The sequence below is a fragment of the Vombatus ursinus genome, unplaced genomic scaffold (assembly GCF_900497805.2).
Source record: "Vombatus ursinus unplaced genomic scaffold, bare-nosed wombat genome assembly UNPS02014832.1, whole genome shotgun sequence".
NCBI classification, from domain to species: domain Eukaryota; kingdom Metazoa; phylum Chordata; class Mammalia; order Diprotodontia; family Vombatidae; genus Vombatus; species Vombatus ursinus.
Window position 1 is genome coordinate 39,767,253 of NW_020954610.1, and position 14,925 is coordinate 39,782,177.

Below are 14,925 nucleotides of genomic sequence, written 5' to 3' on the forward strand. Positions count from 1 at the left end.
TTCTTGTTACATTTTCATAGGACATAGGATAATATGAAGGAATCTTGGAGGCAGTTGAATACAACCCCATCATTTTACAGATGGAGAGCAGACACTCTCCAAAGTGTGATCCCCCCAAAACAGCGATGTTTCTGTGCCTGTTACACCATAATATTGAACTTTTTACATTCATTTCTTCTAGTTTAAAAGGTCTTGGATGAAAATTTAAGAGTTATTTTCATTTGCTTTTTATTTCATTGTTAATGAGACTTGCACATTTTCCCATGTCCTGGGCCCATTTTAAACCTAAAAAGAGATCTAATTTAAAATAATTATATACAAGTTCAAAATTTATCAAATCAGAACCTTCATATCTGTAGACAAATCTGTAGAGGAAGAAGAAACAAACACACTTACTGAAGTAGTCCATCTGCAGGCCCACCTGGAAGTACATCTGAGATGACAATTGATGTTTCACCATTTTCAAAGTGGGGGTTGTCTCTTCCCCCAGACACAGCAATACCAAATCCCCTTTTGGAATCCTTTTACAATGAGAAAAAAGTGGATGAGAAAAGTGAGCAGAAATTCATTCCATGTAGAATATTCATATTTCAATATAAGTACTCATAGGAATAAGGGTAGAACCAATTTCTAGGCAACAAATCAAGAAGTATGCCACAGTTGGTAGGCACGATTAGAATTTCAAAATCACCATTGAAATGATCCCATCTTCTAAAATCTGAGACAGAAAAATGATAATATAGACCAAGACATTGATCTAAGCTAGCAGAAGATGCAAAGTGTTGCTTAGCACTAATATCACTATTTTGGTAGGAATGGAAAAGGCAACTGTGTGACTCATACTGGCCTGAAAACAGAAAGATTTCCATCTGAACTGATCTATGCTTTCATTGATATGGGCAAATAGTTCTCAAAGCGTGGTTTGTGAAACACCAAAGGACCCTGAGACCCTTTTATTGGGTATCCAAGGTCAAAATAATTTTCATAATAATACTAAGATATTATTTGCCTAATATTTTAATAAAAATATTTCTCTCTTTTCCAGCTAATATCTGTGTGTCTAGATCTTCATATGAAAATTTCAATCAAAATAGCATATTGCAACAGAATGAATGCTAAAGCAGATATACTGTCTTCTATTAAATCAGAAAAATATGTAAAACAATGTCATCCTCATAAATTTTTTGTTTTGGAAAAATTCCTTTTCATAAAAATATTACTTGTGTTAATTTTTAATGGTCATATTATTGTCCTTTTGAAATGGGTATTTTATATTTTTATTCATTTTAATACCCAATATTGTAAATATTGATATAACCTATATGAACAAAGCTTCAGTAATTGTTAAATCTCTAAAGTAATCCTCAATAATTTTTAAGACCAAAAAATTGAGAACTTCTGGTGTAGGGGAATCTTAAGGAAGGAAATTCCTTCAACGAATGAAAATCTGCAAATGATAGTCTTAAAGAGTTGCCTTTGAGAACTGAAAAGTTAAGTGACTTTCTCAGAATCACAAGCCAATATGCTAGTGATGGAATCTAAATAGAGGTGTTACCAATTCTAAGCCTGTTCTCTACATAGTAGAGTTATGCTGCCTTTTGGAAGTGCCATTGTAGTCCAAAAATATTCATCTTCCCAAATAAGATCTCTTTGTTGTTGTTCTTAATTTATTTATTTTTAAGAGTGTTTATTCATTTATTTATTTTTGGCATTCAATTTTTTTTCTTTATTTTGAGTTCCAAATTCTCTCTCTTCCTCCAACCCCTCCCCAATCCATTGAGAAGGCAGACAATGATACCCATTTACATGTGATGTCATGCAATACATTTCCATATTAGCCATGTTGAAAAAAGCAACAAAAATAATGTGAAAAAATATGCTTCAATCTGCACTCAGACTTCATCAGTTCTCTCTCTAGAGGTGGATAGCATTTTTCATCAGTAGTCTTTTGGAATTGTTGTGGATCATTGCATTGGTCAGAGTCTTTTTTACAGTTGATCATCATTACGATATTGCTATTACTGTGTACAATGTTCTCCTGGTTCTGCTTATTTCACTTTGCATCAGCTGATATAAGTCTTCCCAGGTATTTCTGAAACCACTCCCCTCATCATTTCTTATAGCACAATAGTATTCCATCACAATCATATACCACAACTTCTTTAGTCATTCACCAAATGGTGAGCATCCCCTCCATTTCCAATTCTTTGCCACCACAAAAAAAGCTGCTATAAATATTTTTGTACATATAGGTCCCTTCCCTTTAACTTCGATCTCTTTGGGGTACAGACCTAGTAGCAGTATTGCTGGGTCAAAGGGTGTGCAGTTTTACAGACCTTTGAGCATAGTTCAAATTCTTTTCGAGAATGATTGGACTGGTTCACAACTCCAATAGTGCATTAATGTACCTATTTTTCCACATTCCATCTAGCATTTCTTATTTTCCTTCTCTGTCATGTTAGCCAATCTGATAGGTGTACGGAGGTACCTCAGTTGTTTTAATCTGCATTTCTCTAATTATTATTGATTTAAAGCATTTTTATGTGACTTTTGATAACTTTGATTTCTTCTTCTGAAAATATCCTGTTCATATCCTTTTCATTTATCAATTGGGGAAGGGCTCTTATTTTTCATAAATTTGCCTCTGTTCCCTAAATATTTAAGAAATTAGACCTTTATCAGAGAAACTTGCCATAAAATTTGTTTCTCAGTTTCCTGCTTTTCTCATTTTGGCCACATTGTTTTCACTCGTGCAAAAACTTTTTAATTTCATGTAATCAAAAGTATCCATTTTACCTCATGGTCTCATTTGATCATAAAAGCATCCCTTACCCATAGATATCACAGGTAATTTTTTTCCCCATGCTCACCTAATTTATTTATATGACCGTTTATATCTAAATCATGAATCCATTTTGACCTTATCTTGGTATATAATGAGATATAGGTCTATGCCTACTTTCCTCCAGAATACTTTCCAATTTTCCTAGCAGTTCTTGATGAATAGTGAATTCTTACCCCCAAATCTTGGATCTTTAGGTTTATCAAACACTAGGTACTATGGTCATTTACCTCTGGATGTTATATACTTATTCTATTCTACTAATCAACTACTCTATTTCCTAGTGAGTACCAGATTGTTTTGATGATTATTGCTTTGCAATACAGTTTGAAATAAGGTACTACTAGGTTGCCTTCCTTTTTTTTTTCCATTGATTCCCTTGATATTCTTGACCTTTTATTCTCCCAGAATTAGATCTCTTTGAAAGAAAAAAGAATGTATTTATATATGTATGTATGTGTGTATGTGTATATATATGAGACATATATGTTCTAAAGGAATAAAACTGATTATTGCCCACACTTAAGATTTTATATATGCCAAATTGGGAAGAAAAATACAGGCCATATTTGGACCAATAAAATAGATGTTCTGCACAACCTTTAAAATTATATAGTGCTTCCTTTTAAATACAGACTGGCAAGGATAATTGATTTCCTAAAGCCAAAAGAAAAATCACAAAGCTTATAGACTACAAATCTATTTTTGAAACCCTATAAAATAACCACATATAATTAAATACAGCTTTTTAACCACCCTCTTAGACATAGGAAGTATATGTAAATTTGATTACACCTGTAAGGTGTCCAGAACTCTGTGACAAAATCTCAAATTTACTCCAATTTCATTATTCGCAGACCTCTATTTAGATATTTTGGAACTTCTACTTATAACTTTCAAAACATATTTTAAATACAGTATTTGATTAGGCCTGATCCAACATGGAAAACCTTGTCTCCAAAGGAAAACAGAAAAATTAAGAGTACTCTCCTGTGTTTGTGAGATTGAATTCAGGGAACTAAAAAGCAGCTAAAGAGAAATCAGCTGATCACAAAACACTAATAAAAATATGAAGTTACATACTTTTTTCTAACAGCTTGGGGCACTAGATGGCACAATGGAGAGAGTGCTAGGCCTAGAGTCAAGAAGACTCATCTTACCAAATTCAAATCTGGCCTCAGACCCATAGCAGCTGTGTGACCCTGGGCAAGTCACTTAACCTTGTTTGCCTCAGTCTCCTCATCTGTAAAATGAACTGAAGAAGGAAATGGCAAACCCTTTCAGTATCTTTGCCAAGAAGACACCAAATGGGGTCATGAAGAGTCAGATATGACTGAAAAATGACTGAACAACATGTTACCAAATATATGGCTATTGATTTGACTGAGTGGCTGGCTGGTACAATAAAATAACACAGGGAAGTTGATACTGAAAAATAGCAGTCATGGACCTTAAAGTAGTCCTTTCATTACACATAGCCAGGCCTTCACAGCCTGTGGCCCACAGGCTGCTCATGGCACACTAAAGGATTTCGGGTGGCCCTCGAAAAATGTAGAGGATGTTTTCCTCTACATTTTTCACAGGTCACCCGAAATCCTTTGGAGGGCCACAGGCTGTGCAGGCCTGCACTTAGCAGTGAAGGATCCTCTCTTTATCCAATTCCCAGCACCATAACTGAAAGGGAAACTACATTATTGGAGAAAAATTTATCAATAAAAATTAAGCATTTTCTATACGCCAAGCTATTCATTAGGGATATAAAAACAAACTGAAACAGTCTCAACCCTCAAGAAACTCACATTCTATCAGGTAAAACAGTAAGCATGTACCTAACTATATACAAAATATTTGGAAGTTAAGCTGGACCTGTGACTTCATTCCTGTAAGAAGCAGATGGTGAGATACTTTCTCTACTAATGCAGATGGTACCGGCCCTGCAATTCATAATCTTAATAGAGTTGCCTAGGGGCAATGAAAGATTCAGTGACTTGCTCCTGTTCTGGTCATACACATGGTATGTGGCATAGGTCAGATCTGGATTCAGGTACTCCCAGCTCCATCCATTATGCCAGGCTGCCTCTGTATGTGCATATACCCACATGTACACACAAATATGTGTATATACAGAAATCAATAAATATATGAATCTGTATATAAATACAAAATAATGAGGGACACCAGCAACTTGGGAGGTCTGGAAAGCACGTGACAGTACTTAGGCTGACACATTACAAGTTCCTGCAATTAATTATCGGTGCGGGGGACAGCTTATATGCAAAAGCATGGAGACCTAGGAAGCTTCATCTTGGTTCTTAAGGAATTAAACTGAAAGAAACTCAAGATCTACACACATATAGAGGGGATCTAGGGAACAATTCTAAGTAATACGTGAACAAATCCAAAATAATGGAGTATACAGACTATATATTAAATGCTAAAAAAAAAAATCAAAATTAGGCAATGAATTATAGAATAGAAAAAAATAGGATCCTGACTATGATTTTAATCTTAATTGAGAATTATAGAATTGTAGAGCCGGAAGGAACCTTTTAAGGTTCACTGAAGTCTTGAGTGAACTTAATGAATAGAGGAAATATAGTTTAGCAAGAGATAAGACATCAGGGCCAAATTATATTATCTAGCCCCTTCATTTTACAGAGGAAGAAATTAAGACACAGAGAGAGGTCAAATGGATTGATTGCCTAAGCTGGTATGTAAGAGCCATGCTGCAGGACATAAAGAAAAACTGGACCCACAGTACGGAAACCCAAGTTCTAGTCAGCTCCGCCACTGACTATGAGATACTGGGTCAATCACAACCTTTCTGAGCTTCAGTTCTATCACTTCTAAAACTGCTACTTTGCCTAGTTTACAGGGCAGTCACAAGGATAAAATGAGTCAATATATGCAAAAGTCAAAACACTATAAAAATCCAAAATCTCTTTATCATTAGAGCCCAAATTTCCTGCCTCCTAGGTCGGTACTCTTTAATTTAGTTTGGACTTAGAACTCATTGTGAAATGTCCTATGAACCTGCAAGAGGGACACGGGCAGATACTATAGAATATCTTTTCCCAAGTTCCCTCCTTTCCTATGTATCCCCCAAAAGATTTTAATTGTGTTTTACCCAGTCTTGCTGGGAGGTGAATAGACTAAAGGGCTTCTCTAAATGATGAATAATTCTGTTGTTAGAAGGCCAAAAAAATTCAATCTCATGTTCCATTTACTTAATCGTCAAAAACTTGTGTACCTATCTTTCTTGATAGCAATTTTGTATCAGCAAGTCCTTACAATTCATTACTACTCTTAATAACACTAATTATGAGTTTGGTTTATTTTATTGTTGTTGAAACTATACATACACATGAATAGAATTAATATTATAGTTTTGAAAACAACATTCTAACATGGTGGCATCATGGATAAAGAGCTGGGCCTGGAGTCAAAACCTGAGTTCCAATATGTCCTCAGACACTTACTAGCTGTGTGACCCTGGGCAAGTCACTGAACCTGTCTGCCTCAATTTTCTCAACTCTAAAATGGGAATAATATCACCTACCTCACAGGGCTGTTGTCAGGATCAAATAAGATAATATTTTTAGCACAGTTTCTGGTACATTAGGCACTTAAAAAATGCTTGTTTCCTTCCCTTAACATTTGAAAGGCAGAAAACACACTTACCTTTTGCAAGGTCACGGTATACTGCTCCCATATCAGCTCTTCCATGCCTGGAGCCTATAATATAATAAACAAAACCAATTAAGACAGAAAGCACAACAGGACAAATACTGAGACTGAAATGAGAGTTCATAATCATATCAATACACACACAGAATCCCAACACCCAAGAACCAGTTAAGCTATTCTTTTGGTAAATAAAATCTTGAAGTTGTTTTTTTTTTTTTTAAATCAGGCCTATCTTTTTCTACCTATGTCCTCCAAACTAAAAGATCATCTGCTTTCAAAAGTGTACAAGAAAATGGAAATTAAGAAAGATTAAATTATACATCCAAGGTTACACAACTGGAAAATAACAGCATGACCACCAAAGTCATCAGAACCCAGGTTTCCAGACTCCCTACCCTAGTTCCCCACTCCCTACCCCACTGCACACATTTCATAATTTCCTTTGTTAACTTGACATCTTTAGCTGAAATGGTAATGGCCAAAGTAAGAATAAAAGATGACCCCGAACTTTATGGCTTGTTAGCAGTTCTGGGAAAACAAATAGAACAGAAGGGTTTTTGGAACAATTTCTTTCATCCATGCTATTTCCCTGGTTTCCAGTAACTCTAATACTCAATAGTTCATGGTAGTAATTAGGAAATCTCTTTTACACTTGCCTGAATCAGACTGACAAAGGGAGATCTGTGTCCACAATAAATAGGAGCAGAAACAGAGTGGCAACAGTGTGGTTGTTTATAGAAAAAATGACAACCATTCCCTCTCAGCACCAGAAAACACAGTCAGTCCCTCCTACCCTGTGGATCTTCAAAGAAGACAAAACATTTTTAAAAGACCAGAAGCACTTTCTGTGAATTTCCTATAAGGACTTCTCCCCACCCCCTGTGCCTTTCAGGCCTTCGGGCTTTTCATTGTTCGCTTTTCAAAGCACCATGGTAATTGAAACACAGGCTTCAAAATCAAGCCAAAGCACATACTTTCTTAAAGCAGACAAACAGAATCAGAGGGGATCAGTGTGGGGTTTGTGGGAAGGAAACCAGTTAAATTAGAAAAGAAAAAAGAATTACCTCTCATTTACCCATTTCATCTCTGATTAGAATCTGTTATATTTACAAAATAATGTAATGATATTTAAATTAGTATAATTTTTTTAAAAATTGGCTCAACTAATTAATGTGTGGAGTGACTTACTAGAATGGTTGTACTATTCCAGAGCTAGCTCTACTGTGGTAACAAAATTCCCAAACACAAAATACTGGCGGAAATTACAGATCTGCAGTCAGGACTGTTTTTTCTGGATTCACATCCCACAGCTGGGTGAAAGGGTACACTTTCTCACTCACTCAACTGTGCTTAGAGGCAGAGTCACCTTTTTCAGTAAAATTGACAGCAAGGCCCAAATGAGACAATGGATAACAAGGATTTTGGGAATCTTCAAGCATTATAAAAATGTCAGCTATTGTCACCGTTTTAAAAAAACAAACCTCTTGCAGGTTCATAGGACATTCCACAATGAGTTCTAAGTCCAAACTAAAAAACAAACCATTTCTTCCAACCAAATTAAGTAAACCACACATACAATCAATAAAACAATGAGACCAAAGGTAAAATAAATAGTCCCAGTTTTTGGAAACCTATTTATAATCCAAGGCTCTTCCACAATAAGATCTCAGTGCCCTTTAATTATTCCTGTGCTCCCAGCTGGGCAATTGAAATTCGATTTGTCATAAAGAGGATTAATTCCCCCTAACAGGGACAACCAAACTTTTAACCAATAAAGAAATACATAGATATTTTGCCCTGGATCCTAAAGGCCTCACTAAATTAGCATGAAACTAAGTTGAATGACAGCCATTTGTAATTCCCAGGCAACACACTACCAAGTCTGTGTATTCCCAACCAGGAAAAGCAATCCAAGAATTTCCAATCAATCGGAAAGCTAAGGCAAGGGGGAGGGGAAGGGCAAGGGAAGACTTAGTTCAACTTGAGAGCAGGAGATAGCCAAGGTTAGCCCATTAAGATTCCTTCTCAAATAATAGTGGACATTTACACTGTGCTTTGTCACCACAAAACCCTGTGCAGTAAGAAATATAAGTATCTACATTTTACACATGGGGAACCAGAGGTTTAGAAGATAAGTGTGGTAAATTAAATTTAAACAAAAAAAAAAAAAGGCTCCTCTAGCAGTGAGTAGAGCTCTACACTTCAACCAGTCCAACTGGAGGAAGCCTTAAACTTTCCAGAGTCCTTCTGCCTTAGCTCTAGACAGACAGAATTCTAACTTTATAGGCTCAGCACTCCGATTTCCACTAACCTAGCTAAACCTTCTTTCTGAACAATGCACCCCAACTCTAAGAAGGGAAAGGACTTTGTTAGATTGTAAAGAGGGCAGAGAGCAAGTCTTATCTAAACTTTGTTCATCTTCCCCTTCAGCTAATACAATGCAGCCAGTAGAGATTTTAGACATTTAAGGGTCTTAAATGCTAGGAACACGAGTTTGTATTTTATCAAAAAAACCATGAGGAGTGCCACTGGAGAGATTTTTGAGCAAGGAAATGACAGTTCAATAACTGGTTAATCATAATAACATTCTGACCAATCTTGGTGGAGAAGAAATAAAGAAACCCATTTCCTCTCCTCACCTAGGGGAAAGGTCAGCACTGTGGATGAAGATGTTGTATATAGTCTCACAACCAGGCTTAGTTCAACAGTTTTCCTTTGTTTCAAAGGAAAGCCTACTGGGTGGGGCACATCCAGAAATAAATTATGTAGAGATAAAAGGCACTAATAATTTTAAATAATGATAATAACAATAGGGCTCAGATTTGATCACCTTCTAGCTTTGAGGAAAAATAAATCATAATTTGAAATCAATTTAATAAGTTATGAAACAGTTTCAAAAAGAGAGTACCAACCACACAAAAAAGTTAAATTCAATGGTCCTTATTAAATATCTTTAAAAATAACTTACTCCTCAAAACTATCATACCAGGTATGTGGCTAATATCACATCTCAAATTTGCAGTTAGAAAAATAGAGGTAGAAATGATTGTGGAAAAATAATTTAGTTCAATTCCATAAACATTGATTAAGGACTGTTGACGTTCAAAGGATTTGTGGTTGGTGCTGAGGGCAAAAAAGACAAAAAAAAAAATAAACAGACCCCACTTTTTGTTTTGTTTTGTTGTGGTGAGGCAATCCAGGTTAAGTGACTTGCACAGGATCACACAGCTTGGAATTATCAAGTGTCTGAGGTCAAATTTGAACTCAGGAGCTCCTGACTCCAGGGCCAGTGCTCTATCCACTGTGCCACCTACCCACTTAAGGCCCCACTTTTTGAGAATTATATTCTTCACATTAATCGTGTCTCTGGCCCTCTAAGAGTTCACAAATAAAAATTCTGTCCACTCTAGCAGCATTAATACAAGATAATTTGAAGAGAGAGATAACACCAACATTTAGGAGGGAATCAAGAAAGACATTATGCAGGAGTAACACCTGAGCTGGCCTCAAAAGAAGCCAATAATTCCAAGAAGAGATAAGGAAGGAGTGAATTTGCAGTCTGCCATTCTTTCTTTCTTTCTTTTTTTTTTGGCTAGGCAATGGGGGTTAAGTGACTTGCCCAGGGTCACACAGCTAGTAAATGTTATGTGTCTGAGGCTGGATTTGAACTCAGGTCCTCCTGAATCCAGAACCGGTGCTCTATCCACTGCACCACCTAGCTGTCCCAGTCAACTGAATGGGTTCAATTAGATTATTTCTAAAGTCCCTTTCAGCTCTCAGGCTACCATAGCTACAATTTAGAAACTACCAGGCTGAGGAGATGGTTATACATTGCACTTCCAAGTCAGCATTATGCCTTGAATTTACATGGCATCTTTTTCTCTTATGAAACAAAAAACTTCATAATCTTCTACTCCTCTGGAATATGGAATAGGTAAAAAGCTTCATTTCAGAGGTAAAACTTGCTAAACTTTAACTCAGAGTTTTGCTTACGCTCCCAGAAGTTATCAGTGGAGAACAAAGACTAGAACCCAGGCTCTTCAAATCAGACCACGGAACAGTCTACATCTGAATCTAATGTGAATCTAGGAAAACTGCATCTGTGGCTGAAGGTCACAGATTTGCTATTAATATTCTGAGTCTGGTTGCCAGGCCAGCTGCTTAGGGGTTTTGGAGAGATTTAAATGCAGGACTACAGGAAAAATATATCTCTCAAGCTACTGTTCAGAGCAGCTGTTGCCAAAGCAGAAGAAAAAAAAAAGGCAATTTTTAGCTGAATGTTTTATTTTACACTTCTTTGGGGATGATACAAAAATCAATACATAAGTATTTATTAAGCAATTATTATGTGCCACTCCAAAAGCCCATCTTTAACTGCCATACTGCCTTGCTGAAGCTATATGTTGACAAATAATAAAACAACACAATCATAGAAACATTATAATTACGGGTGACCCAAAAGGAGACAGAAAGACACAGACTATTATGAATGTTGACTTGCAGTTGAGAAGTAGCATGAAAATCATCAAAGATGTGGGGGTCATGTAGTAAGAGTGGCTGGTTATGTAGTAAGAGTGAGGGATAGTCCTAAATGTTGCACTGTGGTATCCATGAAATATCAAAAGAATCAGAGCAAGGACTCTAGTGCATGAAGTATATACCATTTATACAACATTTATGGTTGCAATCTGCAGCAGTGGAGGGGCTATTTAATTCAACAGTGTTGGATGCTAGAGATGAAAAAAAAAAAAAAAGAAACCATTACTGACTTCAAGAAATTTATCCCGGGTGGAGGAGATTCAAAATATACATGACTAAATACAGTCCAAAGAAAAAGGAATAGAACATTGGCAACTAGGGAAATTAGGAAAGGATTTACAAATGCAATGGCACCAGAGACTGAGGCTGAGATCAAATGAGATATTTGTTTAAAAAAAAAATCACTTCAGCACAGTACCTGACAAATATTTGTGGTTATGTAAATATTTATTCTAGTCTCCTTTCCCAGAGATGAGAGGAGGGAATGCTTTTCAGTCTTGCTTGTTTATATGGGATGGAAGATGAAGTGTTAAATTTGGAGAATATACAATTTGCCTGGAACACAAAAGTTCACGAATGGGAAGAATATGAGCTATGTATGGAAAGGTATGTGGAAGCCAGGTGACAGATGATCTTAAACCCCAGGAACAGGAGTTTGTATTTTATTATATAAACAGTAAGGAATGCCACCAAAGAGATTTTTGAGCAAAGAAGTGACAACTCAAAAAGCATTTAAGTCCCTACGATGTGACTGCAGGCAGCTGGGTGACACAACAGAATCCAAATTCAGCCTCAGACACTAGCTGTGTGATGCTAGGCAAGGCATTTAACATGTCTGCTTCAGTTTGTTCATCTGTAAAATGGAGATAATAATAGCATCCACCTCCTGAAGTTGTTGTGAAGGGGGAAAATAAGTTAACATTTATAAAGTGCTTTATAAACTTTAAAGCTACAATGAGGGGAAAGATTATGTGCCAGGCACTGTAATAGGCACTGGAGATAGAGAAAAGAAATATTTCTTGTGCTCAAGAGAAAACACTTACAAAGCTCAAAGTTGATTTTTTAGAGGGCAATATGTACAGAGAAAATTGAACACGTGAGGAGAGGAAGGAAGGACTATCTTCCTTTTAATCCTAGTAAGTTCTATGAGGGCAGGTACAGAGTCATGTCCTTTATATCTCCTCCAAAGCCTAGCTCAAGTGTTCTTCTCAAAATAGGCACTTGATAAATGTTTGATAAATGAATGTTGAATTCAACCACTGTTAGTTGCTATTCACATAGCTAAAGGAACTAGAAATAAATACTGTATGTGAAATAAGGGAGGTGGGATGTTGAGAAACATTGGTTCCCACTCAACCAAATATTTCTTACTGGCTCAAGCTTTGCAAAATAGAAAATCAAGACAATGTGAGGGAGCCTCCCAAGTCTGGGATTTGAGTAAGGATGAGGATGCAGGAATACTTTAATCAAGCTATCCTATCCTCCCAGGAGGTCCTGTACATCAGCATTGAGCTGCCTTCTGAGGTTGGAACTAGAAGATGCTTGACCTTACTCTAAGGCTTAGGGGCTTGTCTGCCCCTTTCTAGTCAGTTACCCAAGGAGCACTTATTAAACACTTACTATATACCAAGAATTGTGCTAAATACCAGGAGGATAATTAAAGACAAAAACAATCTCTACCCTTCAGGAGTTTATATTCTAATGAGGCAAACAAAAAATAAACAATTAGGTACCTACAAGATATAAACTGAGCTGATGGAAAGTAATCTGAAAAAAAAATCTCATTCCTCCAGAAATGAATGTGTCTTCACTGATAGGACACATTGAGAAAGAGGAAGAGAAAGTGTGGGAAAGAAAGAATTATATGGAATGTGTAAAAGGAAGTATGGGATCATAGATTTAGAACTGGAAGGAATATTGAGAGGCCACTGAGGGAAGCTACAACCCCCTCATTTTACAGTTTAGGAAACTGAGTCTGAGAAAGGGGAAATGACTTGCCCATAGAACTAATAAGTGTCTAAAGTAGGATTTGAACCCACTGCACCACTATTTATATGAATATTCTTTTGATTAACTCATTTCCTTTGACAACTCTGTATAGATTTGAAATACAGTATGACGTATGATATTAAATATAAGATAAGTCACCTTGGAAGGTCACCAGTAAGGTGATGCCAATGCCAAAAAATGTGTATTGTCCTCTATCTCCCTTAACAAATATTAAGTTCTTTAACAATATACTGCTGCTTGCTAGTGAAGGAGATACTAACCAATGCTGACAGATTAATGCACAAAAGGCTCTGAAAATATTTCTACTCCTCATGTGAAGAACTAGGATTGAGAATGACAGAATCCCCAACCCCCAAATCACCACTCATATATTTATGTGGATTAACATATATATATATATATATATATATATATACACATATTTGGTGTATATAGAAAGATACAGGCAAATTAATTTTCATGTTCTAGTAACAAATATGCATAGAAAAAAATTCACTTTACTACAGTATAATGAAAGCAGTAATACTGATATCCATCAAGAGTAAATTCCCAATGATGAACAAGCATTTCATAAATGGCAGTGTTTGAACTACACTCAGGAAGAAGCTATCACAGAATCACATTTTCAGTCTCAGGGAAAGCAATGTACTGAAAACATCAGCCTTTGATTCATATGCATGGATTATCTGATAATTTTTTTTAAAGAATTTGAAAACATTATCAACTAAGTTTCAAAATGTTATTGAAAGCTACCAAAAGCACATGGAAATCAGCAATAACTACCCAGGTTTTTTTTATTTTTACCTTCTCCCCCAAGAAAGGGGTATAATAAAAAGGTGGAGAAGAACTTATATATACATATATATACACACATAAAAAGAACTCACATATCCTTTCAAAATTCCCAACTTTTTAATGGCATGGATCCACATCCTATGTAGAGCTTCAGCTGTCTTCATTGCTGCTGGAAATCATCTGTTAGGGGAGTCCCCTGGTTCAGGTCTTTTCATCAGTTTCTATCACTTCACATTGTTATGTAATCCTAATGCAATATTGGCCTACATACCAAACAAATCCTGCTGTCATGTCACACATCAACAATCCTTACACATAGCAGAGGAGGTCCCTAATGCCCTAAGAAATCACACTTGTAAAAAAAAGAGAAAACAATCTGGCTTACTACTACAACTTACAGCAGGTTTTTTTTTTAAAGGGAAAGAATTACATTAAAAGGATTGTGATCAGTGAATGAAATGGTGAATATTGCAATTATTTCTATATCCTGTAATTATCATAATTATTTCTATATCCTGTAATATCAAATGTTCTGATTACATTCTGATAATTATGCATGTGGGTACCATTCTTTCCTACTAGACTATAAACTGCTTGGGGTAAGGTAGAGTTAAATTTGTTTTTATATAAACTCTATCCTCCAATACCTAGCATAGTGTTCTGCACAACATTTGTTTTTGTATCTCTCAAATTTGTATATGATGCCCAGAAGCCACAGGTTTCCTAGGGTTTTTAGGAATTCCAAATACGTGAAATAATGATTAAACAGAAGGCTTTGCTGATATTAAAAACCACCAGTCATTCTTCTAGGTCCATTTCAGTCTTTTTAAATGGAGAACCCTAATAGGGTTTAACCTCAAGACTAGGGAACAAAAAAATCACCTTCAAAATTGATGCAACTAGGATTCAGCTTAAAGAGAACAGGACTAGTTTATTTCACATGCTGCAAGAAACTTCAACTTTTTTTTAAAAAAAATCTTAAATCATAAAAGGTTAGAATAAAATTAATGAAGCGTCCTGAGATCTGGAAAGATACAGAGTGATTGTTTCTG

The 14,925-nt window shown here is 36.0% G+C and overlaps 1 protein-coding gene across 6 annotated transcripts in view; it reads right to left on the reverse strand.

Moving 5' to 3' along the window:
- The window catches only part of TJP2 (tight junction protein 2), a 156,486-nt gene that overhangs the window by 46,524 nt on the left and 95,037 nt on the right, over positions 1-14,925 (reverse strand). For all 6 annotated transcript variants that reach the window (XR_003567069.1, XM_027839260.1, XM_027839262.1 and 3 more), the window contains exons 2-3: positions 6,524-6,577; positions 397-521 (exon numbers count right to left, since the gene is read on the reverse strand). Coding sequence is in view for 5 of the 6 variants with exons in the window: in XM_027839259.1 (XP_027695060.1) it covers positions 397-521; positions 6,524-6,577 (179 nt within the window). In the remaining variant the exon portion in view is untranslated. The remainder of the gene's footprint in view (positions 1-396; positions 522-6,523; positions 6,578-14,925) is intronic.